Here is an 18,645-nt window from a genome sequence, read left to right as displayed (position 1 = left end):
ATTAAGTGGTCCGTGGTACATTCAGAGATCCCTTGAGCGACATGTGGCACAGTTTTAAAGCACTTAAGCGGCCCCCCGAGCAGTTCTACATCACTCAAGTTAATTCCCAGATTACTTAAGTGATCCGCGGCATAATTACGGATAACTAGTTACGCAAAGCACAGTTAAAGAGCACTTAAGCGGCCTGCGACACATTTCCAGATCTCTTGAAGGATCCGCAGAACATTGAAGTGGCTCTGTAGAGGACTTACGAATGTTAGTTCAGGTGCCCAAACTAGAGAAAGGTTTTTCTCGTTTTTGGCACACACAGAGTAAGATACTATTAAGAATACGTCATCTATATATATAAAATTGATTTTCTGTCTGTGTGTGTGTATGTATGTTCTCTATACAAATCTACAATTTTAGATCGATCGTCACCAAATTTGCATATATACCAAATAGGACCCGACTTGAACGATAGGCTACTTTAAAATTTCATCAGAGCAGGGCAAATGCCCCAAATGGGCAAAAAAACTGTCGGGCAACAATGGTTTTTGGGCCTCAACAATCACTTTCCGAACGTTTACTTTGGTTACCGTGGTTCCCTAGCCATGCGTTTCAGACGTGTATATGCCTTTACAACGGTTTGTCACTTCTTTAATCCTGTTAGTATATGTATAATAGTTTGTGCCTTTATAATGGTTTGCCACTTTTTCAATCCTCCCAGTAATGAGGCTTTTGGAATAGACGTCATAATCATCATCAGCATCAGTTTGAGGGTCAGGCAAAGGATGATTCCCATAGAAATCAGTGTAAAAATTGCCGATTTTACTGTAGAAATGCGGAAATTTGGTGGTGTTTTCCGCCCCATCAATAATTTTAAAAATTGTATTTAATCCTCGATTTTTGAAATATTGAGTTCGCTTAGAGATATACGAAGCCCAGGAGATTAAATATGAAGTGATTAGCCGGCCCTACTTTTGATTTGGATATCCATGCAATAATATTGATTTCAACTTTTTATTTATATCCTCAAGCATGAAAATTAATGTCTCCGTATTGTCTTTTGATATTTATTTTCATGAATTCATGTAGGTTAGGATATTTTAAAATCAATTATGAACCCGTAAAAAGTGTATCGAAAAAACTCCACAGCTTTAATTAAGCATTTTTTGGAAGCTGAAATAGGCAGATGGGTAACTTGAAGTTCAGGGGGTGGAGGTTTATCGAAATACCTAGCGCCCCTTGAAAAAGGAAAAATATATATTCATTTCTACGTTTCTGTAAGTCTAGATTTAATTATTTCATGAATCACGAAGTCGCTGTATTGGTTAACTTGGACACGGTTTGTATGTCCCTCAAGAAAAAGAGAGGGACATATCACGTGATCCAAAAGCCTCATTGAAGAAAACCCGGGCAGCGCCGGGTATTATAGCTAGTATTTTTATAAAGGGCGATTGGTGATGTAAGGACCATTCAAATCCCCTCCCCCACCGATTACCCCTTAGGTACAGCACAGATAGTGAAAGAAAAAGGAATGAGTTTCTAGGGATAAAAATATGAACAGTTTTTTAAAGACTCCGCTTCTGAGGAAAGAGGGAAAATAATTTTTTCTTTAACACCATAGAAAACCGCGGAGTGGGCCAATTTGACTCAAAAAATCACAAACTTCGTTTTCATTTATCTCGTAAACTTAAGCTCAGATGATAAAAAAAATTGTGACTTTTCATATCATACGAGTTAAAATTCACGAAAATTTTATCTTCACATTTCGCGTTTCAGAGCTATAAGCACTTATACCTTTTTTTTATTCGTAAACTTGAATACCTGGAATTATGACGGAACTCAAGAAAAATTTTGGGAAAGTAAAAGCTTAACTCTAGAAAAAAAAACGTGTAACTAAAATTTCTGTAGGCAAACGATGTCTGGGAAGAATAAAATTCTGGCTTGCACCAAAAATACGTTTGGAAAGGATCTCCAAACCTTGGGAAGGATCAGTCAGCGTTCAACGAATCTCTTTCAGAGCACATAGTGATGCAACTGATCATGCCATTTGAGAACAAGGGCAGAAATGCCTCAATCGACGACACCTTTCACTACACTGAAGCTGGCTCAAATGCTAAAAGCCAAAAAATACGAGCTCAGTACGGACGGCGAGGCAAAATCGAAAAGCAATATTATCTGACGCAATATAGTGACACTAAAGTTTCACGACACACCGCTACGGGAAAACAATGATGCCACAATGAAAATTTATTAAGTTAAAGGTTTTATTACTCAGTACGCTTCATCTGACAGTCGATATCGACAGTAGCAGCACACCAATAAGCTTCCAGAAACTATTTCACACTACAATTCAACAAAGTTTGCCGCAGTTGTAGCTGATCAAATGGCCAGAAAATGTTCGGTAAGCCTGTCCACATTTTCTACATCATCTTAGATTTTAGTGTAAAAATTATCCTGGATTTTGTAGAGCAGTACAGAAAGCCAGAACTATTTTTCGAACGCAGTTTCTCTAAAATATTATTGAAGAGCTGGGTTCATCATACTTGTTGTCCGTGCGCTCTTGGTCATGTAGCTGTTCGTCAGCCCAAGAAAACAATAAACGAGTCTGAGATTATGTGGAAACATCTTAATTTTTGCACGAGGTGAATGTGTGTGCAAGAATAATGAAAAATCTTCTCCATGCTCATCATATAAATCCCCCTTGTAAGAAATCAATACTTATTTGACATTCGCACTCTTAATTTCATACCTCTCATATTATGGGATTACTGAAAAAAGTTTTTGCACTGAACAGTTTAATAATACATACCGTCTTATTTTTACATTACATCAAGTTTTAGCTAATTTTGAAGTGTGCATTTTACAAGTAGTTTTCCCGTTATGAATACACAAACAAAAGTGGGGGAAAACCCAGAATGAATTCGTTTTCGCTATGAAACACAGTTTGGGTCAATTTGACCGTCCACGGTTCTAGTGTTAAGACATCGCCAAGCTCGAGAGGCGATGAACAGCCAATTGCTCTTTTTCTGCGGCTTTCATAATTGCATTCCGCAGCTAACTTGTTTTTCTGGGTGATCTGGAATTCCTGTACAACGAAATTTCATTTTAACGGGATTCGACTGTATGAATTGGAGCAGCGAAATTAACTTACAAGAATATTTTCGTTAACCCCCCCCCCCAAAATAAAACTTCACTGTTTTGTTATCAAACATCTTTTCATCAGCTTGTTTTTTGTTTTTGGCGTTTCAGGATTTTGACACCTTGTTTGAAAGAGCGACTGTAATAAAATTTCTCACACCAGTCTATTCAAGATGACACTATTTGCTGTCTGGGACAGCAGCAGTTTAAATGGGCTAAAATTTTTCTTTGTTTTTAATTTTTTTATACTCGGAATGAAATTATTGCAAAATGGGAGAGAATTCTGAATCAACACGAAATTTACGACTCGTTATTTGGCGATTTAACGCTCGTTATTCGGCAAAGTTTCTAAATTAGCATTCGTAATTCGGCGAACATGCGCTTTTTATTCCCGAAATGAATTTTTTTTTTTCACGAAACATCGGGATTTGACGCAATGGCGATCGACTACATTAATTCATTAATTTCTGCCGCTTCCAGTGGCGACTTTTTTGAAAACTGAAACCGACTCGCATTTGCGCTTTAAAGCTGAAAGACCATTGCAAACCATCTACAGTTGCACGATTACGGATGTTATCAGGGTTTCGCGATGGAAACCCCGATACAGTGGAATAAAACACGCTCTTTTCGAAAAGAATCGTTTCCCGGCAAACAGGAACAAAAATTTTTTGGCGTCCTTTCCGAAATTCCGAGAACACTGAAGGAAAATTCGCTATTTGGCGCAGACAAATACACTATTGGAGCAGGATGACACAAGACAGGGGTGCAAGTGCCCCTCATCCATTTTGGAGCAGCAAATTTCATTTTCGGAGCAGAAATTTTGAAAATGGAGCAGAACTAAACACGAACTATATCTGCGATATAAGGAGTAATTTTCCTGTGAAATGCCCATAGTTTTGCTAAAAATGGTTGAAACAAATAATTCTAAATAAATTTCCTCCACAAATTAAAATTCATTAAAATTTTTTCTGAATTATCTTATCTGTCACTAATAAAACATACATTAGTGAAATGATGAATAAAAATTATTAGACTCTTCAAATTAAGCAACATGCATACTGAAAACCTAGACAGCAAGAATTTCTGCAGCTTGAACACCAAAATCTTATTCATCCTGATATAGCAAAAAAAAGTGCGTGCAGAATATAATAAGAGTTTCCGTGAAAAATTGGCTTCTCACAGAATTTAAAAGAATTATTAAATTTAAAAGCAAAATGCAGAAAACGAGAAAAATATAAATACCTTATTTACTTAAACAATTTCTCAACCTAAAATAGCATGTTAATAGATTACGAATCACGAGTCGCTTTGAGAAGTACAGTATCTCAATGACAATTTTTTTTCCAATTTTTTATGCCCTTGAACATAAGATTTTGTATATCTTATTCCATTAAAGCATTGGATGGACAGATTTTTCAATGTTCAAATAGACTTTCTTTATTTGTTAACATTGAACTCTCTTTCACTGTCTGCGTCACCATATGCTGAAGATAAAAAAGCCTTCACCAAAACTGGCAAAATTTTGAACTTTGGGCTGCTTTCAAAGTTACGAAGTTTGAATATGTCTGCCCAATATCTATCTCTCTATTCTCTGAACTGATTTCACTTCTTGTAATTATTTGCATTGTAGTGCAACCCATTCATCACACATAATCAATAGTTCTGTTGGTGATACAATATTAAGCAACATTCCAGCAATACGTGAGGGAGTAATGTACCATCCCAGCAATGCACGAGAAGGAGTGCAAAAAACAAGAAAGGGTGCAAACATTTCATTCTCTCCAAGATCATGTTTTGGAAAGGTAGGACATTAATATAAAAAAGGTATCTCACAGAAGTTATGTAAAATGAGCACATGCTCCTAGTACAAACTCCTTCCTCTGACTATTGTTAAGAGCATGCCCCTCCCCCACCACTGAAGTGGCGGACCGTGCGGCCATATTGGGCGCCGCTCAAGGAGGGGTGCCCAATGGAGTTGAAAGGGTGGAAAAAGGTTTGTCGACCAAAAAAACGTGGTCCAAACATGGTCCGTAGCGCCAAAAAAAGGTTCTGCATGGGTAGAAAATTTTTTCCCTCAAGCCGGCCCTGTTCACCAAATCCGGTTTTTCGCGATGTGAAATTGTTACGATCGGCAACCGCCGACGATAACCACACGACCTCATAGTGGCTAGATGACAAAACTATGAATATATTAGCTGGAGTTTTTACAGATCCTATTTTTTCCCAAAGATCTCCGAAAAATTTCGGTAATTTAAACGAGTAAACCAATCCTCTTTTCGATGTATGCCGTCTTTGAACGCCGGTTGGCAGCAGCGAAATTACTGTTATTTTCAGTATATAACCTATAACCAGCAGGAGAAAAAACGGTCTCCGAAATCGCAAAATTTGGCATATTCATTCAAGGACTTTGATAGCCCACCGGTTATACCAATAACAGTACAGGACTTAATACTTCAAGGTAGTATAACTACTTTCCAAGGTCACGAGATAACGTGATTGTGGTAGATGGTGGGAAGTGAAAAAAAAATGAAGTTTCTCCCGCCCCCCGCATCTTTTTCCGTGTCTCGGAAAGAACGCGTCCCGTGATCAAAATTTTCATATTTCTTTTTCCTAAATTAAGGGTATTTGACGTACAACAGTGCATTAGCGGTACCTCCGCGAACCACAAACAAGAATTGGCGCAAATGCGCAGGGATTCGGCGCCATGGCGCACCGTGTAGCAAGAGAACCGTTTTGGCGCAGCTCTTGCACCCCTGCACAAGATGTTAATTTTGGCGCAGAGTTCCCACCCCTGAAAGTATAATCCATATAAGCTTGACTATATGGTATATTTACTTGCGTTTATATTGCAATGGTTTTGCAATCGAAGCTGTATCTAAATGTGCAAAACAATGCTTTGGGCATGATCTTCAGCTCTTTGAAAAGTGTCTTTAAAACTCTGGATTGTTTATACAACCTGACCCAAGAAATTTTTAGGAGAGAATGAAGTTTTAATTAGTGTATTAAAACCAGATGCTGCACGAGAAATTTTACTATGGAATAAAATTTTGAATCAGAAAATTTAAATTTTTTATAGTCACAGTAATTATAATTTGAAATATAACACTTTAATCTACAAAACAAAGTGTTTTGTTTAAGAAATCTATCACATGAAAAAACTATTCGACAACATTTTGACAATTAAGTTTTGACTTTTAATACTGGGTTGATCTCTCAGGGTCAAAAACCTCTAACACTAATCCCCTATCTCACATATTTTGAATAAACTGCTCTATTTAATTTCGCTCAGCAAATCAAACACAGATAAAGAGTAGAAAAAATAAACTATAAAATTATATTTTATATGTTTAACGAAGTGTTTGTTATCCATACATTTTTTTTGTCAAAAAATTCAAAATTGCAAATAATATTGTTTTAAATACTGTAATAAACTAATGTCTAAAAATTAAGTTCATGTTGCATACCTATTGTGTTCAAACCATTATCCAACGAGGTTTAACCACGTTTTTCAGTAATGAATGATACTTCCCTACTGTATTTTCTACAAATGTAATTCAGCCATTTCGGAGCACATACTAGACATGAAACCTGACTTTTTGAAAACTTTTCATAAATTAGGAATAATTTTAACAATAAATCAATCCTATTTACATGAAACAAAATTTTCAGATTGAACATCATTGATGGGATTCCAAAGTGTCAATTTCAACATTGGTGTAACAGGGAGGAAAAAAATCCAAATTTTTAAATAAGCTCAAATGCATATCGTTTAATGTCAATTTTGAATGATTTGAAAAAGGAAAAACAACTGAAATGATCAATTTATTTGCAAGCACGTATCTCAAACAAGCAACATTTTTCATGATTGCTTTATGATTTTACAGCATACTTGCGCATTGGCCATGCCCTCATTTTTTTCAGCTCTTTAGATGTTTTCAAAGACTGTTCATGACTTGTTAGAGCCCTGCGCATAGCCCTAGTTTTCTTTGGCCTTAAGTCTTTAGGCTTGTACTTCTTCTTCTTACACATTTTCCTCATGTTTTCTTTCTCCTTCTGATGAATCACTGTCAATACACGAGCAATGGATTTGCGTACAACACGACTAAAACAGAAAATTACACATTGTCAAACCACATTATATAAAAAGAAAAATCCAATGTTATTTTACACAATAGTTATATTCCCAAACTTAAATCCATTTGCATTTACTAACTAAACACAATTGAAATGGGTTTGGTTTGCAAATTTATAGTCATCTACTATTTCAGGCTAATCCAACCCAAAGTAGTCACATCCAACTCACTTCATTAATTTGTTTCACGACTGACAACGTAAGTCGAAAAACACATGTCAAGATAAACTTTTCCCAATGGTAATGATCCTCCCTCCTTGGTGGGAAAGGAAAGTAAATTTGCAGATTTTCTTTGTTATCAATGTTTTTCTGATGAAACTTTCCCTGAGAAACATTTCTTTCTGCAATGTCAAAAGCCAACAAGCTTTGCTCAAAATGTGTCTCATGGCAAAAATATGTTTAGGACTAGACAATGTAAATGGGTGATCACTAGGATGATGTAAATAAAGGGGCTGTATTACTGCACTGCCCTATGCAAATGACTACAGAAATGGCATTTATGACACGAACCCATGCAAGTAGGAATATAGAAGTGAAGCCCCTGCTTTTTTTTTGTATCATCATTCTATAACATCCCCCTTGTGTTAGAAGCACAAATGTGCGAATTTTCACCATTTCTTAATCACCTAATTGGATACCATATTTTGCTATACAAGTTTTATTTGAAACATGAATGTATATCTCTATTAAAACACATGTTAAAAAGCATTTTAGGAGAATAACTTCCATAGAGTAATATGGGCAGAGTAAACATTCAACCGTCCCTTCCCATGTTTTTTTTCCCAAGGACATTGCATCTTATTCACCATGCTTTAGCATTTTGGGGTGGGGGGGTGTAGAGAAACAATAGTAGTCAAGTTTTCTACGTATGTAAAAAAAATAAATCAACCTGCATTTTATTTTTGAAACAAATACTAGTTCCCATATATTTTTTACGCAAAAGTTTTCCATGGCATCAATTTTTCTCTCCAGAATCTCTTCTCTAAATGATAGAGAGCGACAATTACAATAGCTGGTCATTTTAAATGTGAAATATACGAGCACAACCGGAAACTGACACCAAAGAAACTTCAAGCCAAAATTTCATTGAAAAGTAACCAAACAGTGAATCGAATATTAAAACTTGTACTGCCACCCAGCGAGCATAATTTTATCCAAAATTACAACTATTGGTGTACATAGTTTTAGTCCACTGGAACAAATAATGGAAATGGTATCTGAGGGTGACCGTTAAGCAGGAGGTTCAAAATACATTTAAATAGGCCTTTTTTGCCAGGATATTTTTATTTGGCCGTAAAACAGAAATGACCACATCTAAGGAATGACCATTAAGAGTTTTTACTGTTTTCTTTTCTAGATGATGTCAAATGTGAAAGCACAGTTGCTAATGAATATTCAATGTGCTATCACTTTACCTAAATGAAAAGAATTTTCCAACTTGATGTAATCAAGTCTAGAGATGGGATGAATATTCAGCTGCTATTCAGCCATTTTGCCAAATATTCGGCTGAATATCTGTAAATCTAAGCACAAACTAATTTTAAAAAATTATATTAACTGAAATTTTTCACAAAAAAATTTACTGATAATTTTACTTATAATTTACTGTGTAGTGTATATCCCTTTCTGTGAAAGAGGCCAGTATGAATTTCTTAGATAAGTAAAATATAAACTGAAAATAGAATCCTATTGCCATTACACAAGTTCGCTAACTGAAGGATGTACCAATACAAGAAACGTATCAAACTACTGGAAGGGGCAAAGAACATCTAAACAGGGTTTAAGCTCTATGGTTACATTTTTTGTTAAATGCGAAAGAAAATCTTAGAACGCGAAATACTAGCCACTTTTACAAAAATGCATACAGGAGGCACGAAACGAGTAGACATCCAACCAAAAATCATTAGCATTGTAGCATTTTGCTAAAGCTTTTTGCTTTTTTGCTAAAGGAATTTTTTTATTTTGCTTGAATCCTGCATCTAAAGAGAAAAAAAAAAATAAGAAAACAAATTTTATGATGCATTACTAGTTTATAAATTAGTAAATAATGGTTGACATTTTCCTGATTAGATGTAAAATTTTGTGGAAAGTGTATTCTGTAAGTAATATTAAAGTACATTATTTCATTGTTTTTGATTCAGTACCACAGCAATAATTTTTTTTTCAAAATTACCAGTTTCATACAGTAAAACCTGTCTTCAACAGAAAAAAATCTTGGTGCTGTGATTTCAATGCCAAAATACACATTGAACGGAAATTGTCTAATGCGGAAATAGAAAGAAAAATTATATGCTCTTAAGTGATAGCAGTAATGGGGATTAAATAAACATAGACGAAAATGTATAAACTGAACCCGACACGACAAATATAAATTCTCATTGAAAATTTGAGGAAGTCAAAAAGTGTATGATGAGATGTCAATTTTCAGACGAAAAACAGTGTAGGATGAAGATTTATACAGATGCTGTAAAAACCTTGAAAGAACTGCAGTAATTTTGCATTACAGTGTAATGACTTGCACATTTTTTGTACGATTTCTGAAACAAAACTTAACTGAAAGTCAAGCAGTAAAAAGTGTGAACGGCATACAGAAACCTATTATTGAATACCTGAAAAAATGAATTTTTGGAACAGTTATTAAATTTTTACTCACTAATTTGGCGATGCAAATAGTTAATGTATGCAATGGTAAATACAGTATTATGTATTTTTAATAAATAATGTATCATACCACATATTTAATAATTATAAAGTAAATTACGCTATTTAATTTTACTTTATTTGCAATTAATTTTTATTTTCCTTTGATTTTTACAAGATTGTTATAATTTTAAGCATCATGTCAATTGAACACACACAAATCAAATTTTGTAAACAAAACACGTGAATGACGATTGATGAAAAAAAACCAAAAAAAAAAAAGAGAACCGCAAATATGGAAACAGCGAATACGGGGAGGGACTGTATATCATTTCGCAGTGATATGCAATTGCAAAGCACATTACAGACAATGCTAATATTCTGCCACCACCACCCCTCACAAAATCAAATTGTGTATATGATCTTGCACACAATACCAGTTTCCTTGGAAATCTCAGATAATTGAATTCAAATCATTCTTCAACATATAAAGGTTCTCTACCTACAAGCAGGAAAAAAAAACAAGAGGATAAAATGTTTTTGTAGAAGAGCTGGTATTGGCTTTGTTTTCAACAATGGAAAGGAGGGTCTCTCCAATTTAGATCCCTTCATCTATTTACTCAGGGGGCAGATTGTTCCTTGGCCAACATTATTTTCCAGTATATATATTTAAAATACCACCCTTCAACTGATTTCCCTTCAAGACATTTCTCTCAGTAGGGGATCTGATAGAGAAAAATGCTGATAAGGATTTTTTTTCTCTCCCTGGGGATCTGCAAAATAATCTTCCACGGAAAAAAGTGAAGGTAAACCACTTGAATGTAGATTTATATCCTTTTTGATTTTTTCCCCCTTCAGATTTTCCTTGACTTTTCCCAAATATTTAGAATTTTCCCTGACTTTTGAAAAATATTCCATACTTTCCCTGACTTTCCAGGTCGCTGGGAATCCTGGAGAGATGAACTTCTCTCCCACCTTTTTCCCCCTACAAGAGGGAAAAAGTTGTCATGCCGGCAATCATCACCAAAGCAACCCCCCAATCTTGCACATGTGAACAGGGCTTGAGAAAAAAAATTGAATCCCACAGCTTCTCAAAAACCTAGATTTTAGGGGAAAAAAAATCTTGATCTCGAAAATCATGAAAAATCAGACTTTCACTCAAATTTTGTGACTTTATCGGGACTTCTGTGACCTTTTTCTTACTACATGACTTTTTTGTGATGGTAGATACTCTGAAGTAATATTGTATTTCACAACTCACATCTTAGATAGTTTAGATGCAGCACCACCAGTGACTTTGGCAACACGAAGAGCTCCTAGTTCTTGTTTAAGTTCATCCAGCTCTTTCATCACATCATCCTTCTTTTTGCCCCTTAGCTCACGGGCTTTGACTTTTGCCTAAATTAAAAAGAAAAAATATATATTTTACGCACTCTAATTCATAAAATGAATAAAAAAATTCTCATGGAAATGATATAAACTTCTATTTTACCATTTTTTATGATATAAAACTATATATTCTAAACTATTAAATAATAGCTATATAGCAAAACCCAGCATAATACTGAAGGGAGCTATTACAGGGTGTCTACCAGGGTTTAAGCTACGGTCGCATTTTTCACAAAATGCGAAAGAAAATCTTAGAATGCGAAAGAAGTGGTAGCCACTTTTGCAAAAATGCATACAGGCGGTACGAAACGAGTAGACATCCAATCATCAATCATTACATTAGCATTTCAGCATTTTCCTAAAGCTTTTCTACCCATTTGCTTTTTTATCTAGCTTAAACCCTGGTGTCTACTAAATACCAAAAGCAAAATTTGCGGACTCTTCAGTCACCCTTTCTCATTTGCAGTGCTCCCACTCTAAAAATTAAAAAAAGTAGAATGGGGGACACCCCCCCCCCAGACAACATAACCATGGCATAATTTTGAAAAATTTTAAAAAAAATTTCACCGCACACTATCCTATAAGATTGACTCAAGCCAAAGCAAAATGACATATCTTGGTTACAAAAAAAAATATTTTTTGGCCAAAAATAGTATCTTAGCAACCACAGATAATTCTTTTCTGCTCTCCTCACAATATATATATATTACATTCTTTTTTGGGAGTCTTCCACAGTCCACTCTGTCAATTCTCTTCGACAATACACACGGCAAATTATAAAGATGTGTAAGTTTTTTTTAAGAATGAAGCTCTTTCGATACCACTTCCAAAAGCAAAATGTGTAAATTACTAGGTCTGATATAAATAAGTCAAGGTGGACCAAATGGTTTTACTGCGTTGTCCATCCCTTTTAAAAAGGATGTTTAAATTTTAGTGGTCAATGCCAGTGCAATCGTTTTTGCACTTTCATTTCTAGCTCTTTACTTGAGCATTGTAAGTATTGTTTGTGCCTCTGCATGCCCTAAAAATACAGAAGAAAATTGAATGTTATTAGGTATTATCAAAGTCACAAAACCTAGAATAGGTCTGTGTAGCCAACTGCTTCGTTATGCAAACTGTTGTTTCACCTGCACACAAAATGTGCACCACAATTTTAAACTATGAATGTTACTGCCCAAGACCTTTTATACTATCTGTGAAGAATTAGATCCTTGTGCCCATCCAAAAGCCGACTATGCATACACACCTATGATTTTCGCGATGCGAAACAGTGACTACCACATAGCAGCTAGACAAAACTGATATTCAAGGTCGAGTTTTTACAGATTCGGTTTTTTTCGCGATATCGGGAAAGTTTTATAATTTGAATGGCTGTTCCAATCATTTGATTAAAAAAAAATACACATTCACAATATTGTAGGAACAAGATGAATTAACGTCATATAGACATGGTCTCTGAATGTCAGCAGATAGCCGCGAAAGTACCGTCATTTCCCATATATGACCAGAAAGGAGAAAATCCGCAGGGAATAAAAAAAATCCGAAATTTCTGTACACTCTCATTCAGAGAAGGAACTAGATATCCCTCATCTTCAACAATCCGCGTGTATATCAATACAATACAGTACAGTGTACAAAGAAGCAAAACCAGTTTTTCAAGGTCGCGTGATCATGATACATGGTAAAAAGAAGATAGTTGGAGAGGTTCTTCTTAGAACTAGGAAAGAACGTGTCCTGGAAGACGTGTGAACAAAATTTTTATCCAGGTATTTGACGCGTTATAGCACGTCAATGGCATCTCTGACATTGACTTGCACAAAAAATAGTTTACTGCATAATATACCACAGCGCCAAGTCTCCTGAATTTCTACTTGCTGATTCCTGGAAAATTCTTCTGAATTTCGGCAGCAATTATAAAAAAAAATACCATTTTTTTGTAAATGTGTCATTTCTTAATAAAATGCCCTCTGGTGGCAACATGCAACTACTGAAACAAATTCCCATCACTTCATGAAGTCCTCCACAAAATTTCAAAATTTTCCGATTGGTTTCACCTGTAGGCTACTTTAAAATAGGGTCTTTTAATTATGTGGATGCTTTTAATTATGATATATATATCATTATAGAGATTTATCGTAATAGAGTAGCTTTATAACAAGGTATCACTGTGATTAATTTTTCCAATCAGTAATTCAATTTCCAATCAGAAAAATAAAATGGAAGAAAAAAATTAAAGTGAAATTTAATTATCTAGATAGGGCAGGGATTGACAAATACCAGGTTGCAGTGAAAACAGAGTTTAATTACCCTTATGGATTGCAATCCAACAAGACCCCGGGTTGCAATCATAGTGCAACCCAATGCATAACATAAGGTAAACATTTTTTACTGCTCCTGTTTTTTTTTCTTCCTCCACGGCACAGTAATAATCCATGTTATAAATCTGAATAATCCTTACCGCATATACACACACATGTAGTAATCTTAATTAGAGATGAGAATATTCTCCTGGATGTAAAAATTAAATAGGGAATATTCATTTTTCTTTTAAATAATGAAATTTTTTTCACTAATTTTGTTTACATTATGAAATATAAATCAATTTTCATTGCCTGAAACACTTAGAACAAAGCAATTTTTTCGGCATAATCACCCCCAATGACAACTTTTAATTCGAGAATATTATCTTGGTCATGATGAGAGGTTTTAAAAGTTTGGTTATGAAGATTAGAAAAAACTTATTTTAAAATTTATCTAATTTTCAGAAATAAGTTTGATAAAGGAAGTTATTCTTATATAATCACCTTCATTCTAAGATGATACAGAACTGTTTTCTTCAATGTTACATACACTTAAAAAAAAATTCTGTGTGTGTATCACTCATATTTCTTTAACCGTTTAAAGGCCGAACTATGAACAAAATCACTCATTGTTTTGAAATTTGGAATTTGAGGTCCTTTTGCATGCCTATGCATAGGCAGACTTTGAAATTTGAAGAAAAAAGTTTTTTCTTTGTTTTTCACGATGTTCCATTTATGGAACATTGGCACTTGGGGAGAGGTGAAAACGGAAACTGGTATCACCTATATTCTCATGATTTTTTATTTCTGGAGTACAGTTATCTCACGAAATTTTCTATTTTGGACTAATTGTAAATTCGAAACATTCTTTTAGCATAAAAATGTGTGTGTGTGTGAGTGAAGAAAATTCAAATTTGTTTATAATGTCTGTGATAAAAGAGGGAAAACATCTTTGATGGACCCGTTTGTCACATTGGTAACATTTATATATAGTGTTTTTTGGCAAACCGCACACCGTCCGTGCATCACAGACACAATATAATGGCCATCAGATGACCCAACATCTTTTTTCAGTTGACAATGTGGACCTGGATGAATAAACCCCTCCTTCTTTCGTAGAAGGTTCATTGTCACTCTACTGAATTAAAATGCAAAATAAGATCTGCTTCTTGCAACTCTGAATGAATTAGCCCAACGTGCTATAATGGTTATATGGCAAATCTTTTCAAATGGAATGCAGAGCTGAGGTTTTTGATCGGATTCTAGAAAGAATTTTTTTCATCCCATGCATTGTTTTTTTTCCGGATTGCTTAAAACTGCCTTTTCTTGAAACCTTCACAGGAATGTTGCACTTTTTCTGCCCTACATTTTTTTAAAAACGTGTTACCGGAATTTCTAATACCTTATTCTCGATGTTGCAAAATATATATCTAGCATTCCACATACATCAGTTGGAACTATTGTCACTAGATCATTTTGAACAATAACATCATCCGTGATGTTCCCATTTTCATTAGCAAGTAATTGGCATATAGATGAGAGTTATAAATACCCTACTAATTATGTATATATCTAAATTTTTCTAAATATCCTACAGCTTCTTCTAATGTGAGATATCTTCCGAAAATGGTTACATACAGCTGAACATAAAAAGACTATGATTACCGATCACGGTTTGATTAGTCTGCGGTTCACAAAAACATGTATTTCCAAGAATGCAAGAATAAAAAGTACTCAACCAATATAAATATAAACAATTCACTCCCCAGAAAGCACATTCCTCTGTTTCATATTACCCAGAATTCACCCCCCATACACATGTCGAATAATGACACGACCCTGGGGTTCAAACAGGAAAATCAAAGCAGCGCACTGCACATTAGATATCCATAGAATCCAGTTCTCTTGAAAGTCCAATGTTCCATAATGGAACATGCATATTTGAACGAGCGTAGCTCTTCAATGTTTAACAGTACAAAGAAACTAATTGATTTATTTTGATTAATGTATCAAGTGGTAGAAACACAAAATAATTTTCTTCAAAATTGAAATTTTGGCAAATTTTAATCGAAATGTGGAAAAATACCCAAAAAATATCAAATTTAAAAATTCTGTCAAAAAAGATTAAATTAACATGAAGTTTCCAAATTTATTTCAAAAAATACCTTGAACTCTTCTCTATATACGATAAACCGGAAATATTTGAATCAATTTTTATCTGATATTTTTGCAAATAAAAACTATGTTCCATTTATGGAACATTGGCCTTTAAATAGTTAAAAGTTGTGCAATTCAGCCATGTGAGTTTAATTTTTTTGTTCTCAAATTTTAATATTGTAGGCTACAAACTTTAGTATTTCCGTCAAGACGACACGAAGAAAGATGGAGGACAATATTCTCTCAGACTGCTATTACAAATTACTAGAGAACATTCTCATAAAAAATGAGAATTATTCTCAAATTATTTATAGAGATTACTCGTTATAATACATGCTATTACATATAGGCTACTCTTCAGAAATACTCTCTAGAAAGACTTCTATAACGGGAAAATATTCTGAAGGACTATTATTAACAACTTGAGAATTATTTTTGATAATATTCCCCAGTAATTTAAAGAAATAGTCCTTCCAGAGAATATTTTCAAAGATATTATATATAACTATATTATAAATAACAGGAGAATATTCTCATTAAGAACTTATAATATTCTGAAGTTATTTATAATAGAAATTCCTCCAGAGAATATTCTCCTAAAGATTATTCTCACAAATCTTGCATCTCTACTCTTAATAATCCACACATGCATCCATGGAATTGAACGGATCGAACACTGGCACTACCATTACTGAACCACACATGCACCTCATCCACGAGTGTCCTGTACACTGGTTTTTTTGCGAAAAACCTGCCTTCTGAGAAATTTGACTAGAACCCCAAGCTTTGGGGGGAAATTCCTAAGACACTGCAAGACCAACTGCACACTCCTGAAGACAAGGAAAATCCTCTAAGTGATGGTAATAATTCCACCACCCATGTTAAATGGAAAATTCCCAGTATAGTAAAATGCTTCTTTTATGGCCAAATAATTTCCCCTTATAAGCATTTCAAACATTTGATTAACAGTCACTATTTTACAGGCGAATTACCCAGTCTCCCAAACTTTCTGTTCCATCGCCCCCTTGATCAGAAATGTTTTCCCCTCATCGCCCCCCAACTCAAGTAAACCCATAGGATCCTATGTTAAATCAGTAGGTTCTATCGCCCCCTTGGACCATTCCATCGCCCACCAGGGGTTGATATTGCCAACTTTGGGAAACACTACTATAACGTATACAGCTACTTAGCAACTATTTTTTTTATAACAGAAAACAAACTTCAAGCACCATTTGTAAAAAATGCAAAACCAATCTGTTTTGCCCCCCCCCATGAAGCATTTTATAATAGTCGAGTTTAATGACACCTTGACAATTAAGCTGACAAATCCAACGAATATTAAAAACAAAGAAAATTCAGGTATTCCAGCTAGTACATCTGCAATAACAAAACATTTTGATTAGCCCTGCTGGTAAATGAATAATGTTGCAGTTATGTGAAAACACCTTGCCATGTTGTAGAGAACATCCACCATCCGACGTAATTTATATTTATCTACAATTGTGAGCTCTCATTTAATAACAAGAATAGTTACTATAGAATTAGTATGTTCAACAACGAGTTAATGTTCAGTATGTTTAACGTTTTACCGTCGCGACGGTGTGACTTTTTCACATAGTATAGACTGAAAGTATAGACTGAATTCAGCGATAGCATGAATCTAGTGAAGGAAATAGAAAAATAGCTAACTGATTACAACTCGATATTTATCGTGTAAACGAAAATGTAAGTTTGAACAAATGCAGGACTCTGGGTCAACGTCTTTCGACATGACAATGTATCCCCAGTATTCTCACATAAATCAAAAAATCAAGACAGTATTTTATCTATTGAAGAGGAACAACCTAGCAATTGACAATCTTTTCACATCGTCATGAAATAAGTTGAGAGGAATACTTCGTTCATTCAAATAGTTTCTTTTAACATTAATTAACAAAATCGAACAATTATTTAAGCAAAAATTATCATCACTCACCATTTTTACTGCGATGTATTGACCGATTTAATATAATAATGTCCTAACTGTCGCAGAACACCAGCCGAAGCACCAAGCACAACATAGAAAAACGTTGCCACAATAATGGTTGTAATTGTTTGTTTAGCTCGTCTTTTAACTTCACTTTTCACTTTTCAGGACTTTGGGCAATATATAAGTTTAGCTTTTTGTTAAAGTGACCATACGTCCAGTATTTCCCGGGACAGTCCCGGTATTTTGTGTTTCTCTGCCCGTCCCAACTTTTTGGCAAAAGTGTCCCGGTTTTTCCAGTTTATTACACGAAGCCTATTTGAATTTTCATTCTTTATTGAAGTCAAAGTCAATTATTTTTCAACTCATACATAATATTATGATAGTTACAACTATTAATAAGATTATTAATCACCCACATTTGTCTTGGTGAAAGCATTTCATTCAAAAGCAAATTCATTTCAATCTACTTCAATTTGCAGTAATGCTTCATTTCCCACCATATTGTTTTTTCGGTAATTTGATCAATATTTGGCAATTTTGTTTAGTTTTAACCACATTTTGGCGTAATTGGCGATGTCTCGTATTTTCCCGTATTTGGAATCCCAATTTCCCGTATTTCTCTTGAGGAAATATGGTCGGCTTACACTTTGTGAAATAATGTAACTATAAGCTGATCATATTTTTTCGATGAAAATACGGGAATCCTTGGTACGGAAAATAATCCTAGACAGACGGAGGTTCGTTTTACCGTGGAAGCATTTTCTTTCAAAAGCTCATTTTCTTCTACACTCGGGATTGCCACTATGTGGTCATAGTGACAGATTCGTGTCGGGAGGACCCAGGTTGGGAAACCACCTGCACCACATGGTCGTCGGTTGAAGTTGGTTCTCTGTGGTTCCCAATTGCGAACAGATCTCTCTGTTAAATAGTCT

At 34.7% G+C, this 18,645-nt stretch overlaps 1 protein-coding gene across 1 annotated transcript; it reads right to left on the bottom strand.

Moving 5' to 3' along the window:
* Window positions 1-6,929: 6,929 nt before the first annotated feature.
* On the bottom strand, window positions 6,930-17,856 carry LOC149080598 (large ribosomal subunit protein uL29-like). The gene is made up of 3 exons (XM_089239742.1): window positions 17,720-17,856; window positions 11,160-11,296; window positions 6,930-7,228 (listed from the first exon to the last, which is right to left on the bottom strand). Exons 1-3 carry the CDS (start codon window positions 17,720-17,722, stop codon window positions 6,997-6,999), a joined length of 372 nt encoding a protein of 123 aa, XP_089095868.1. The 5' UTR covers window positions 17,723-17,856; the 3' UTR covers window positions 6,930-6,996.
* Window positions 17,857-18,645: the final 789 nt, after the last annotated feature.

Source organism: Pholcus phalangioides, unplaced genomic scaffold (genome assembly GCF_987345545.1).
Source record: "Pholcus phalangioides strain wild (caught in Gottingen) unplaced genomic scaffold, Ppha-v1.0 ptg000011l_1, whole genome shotgun sequence".
Lineage (NCBI taxonomy): Eukaryota > Metazoa > Arthropoda > Arachnida > Araneae > Pholcidae > Pholcus > Pholcus phalangioides.
Note: the sequence above shows the minus strand (reverse complement) of the source record. Positions and strands in the feature narration are given on the sequence as shown.

Coding starts and splice junctions, on each gene's coding strand:
- LOC149080598 (XM_089239742.1), bottom strand. Junction 7,229..11,159: donor GCATCTAAACTATCTAAGAT/GTGAGTTGTGAA, acceptor TTTCTGTTTTAG/TCGTGTTGTACGCAAATCCA.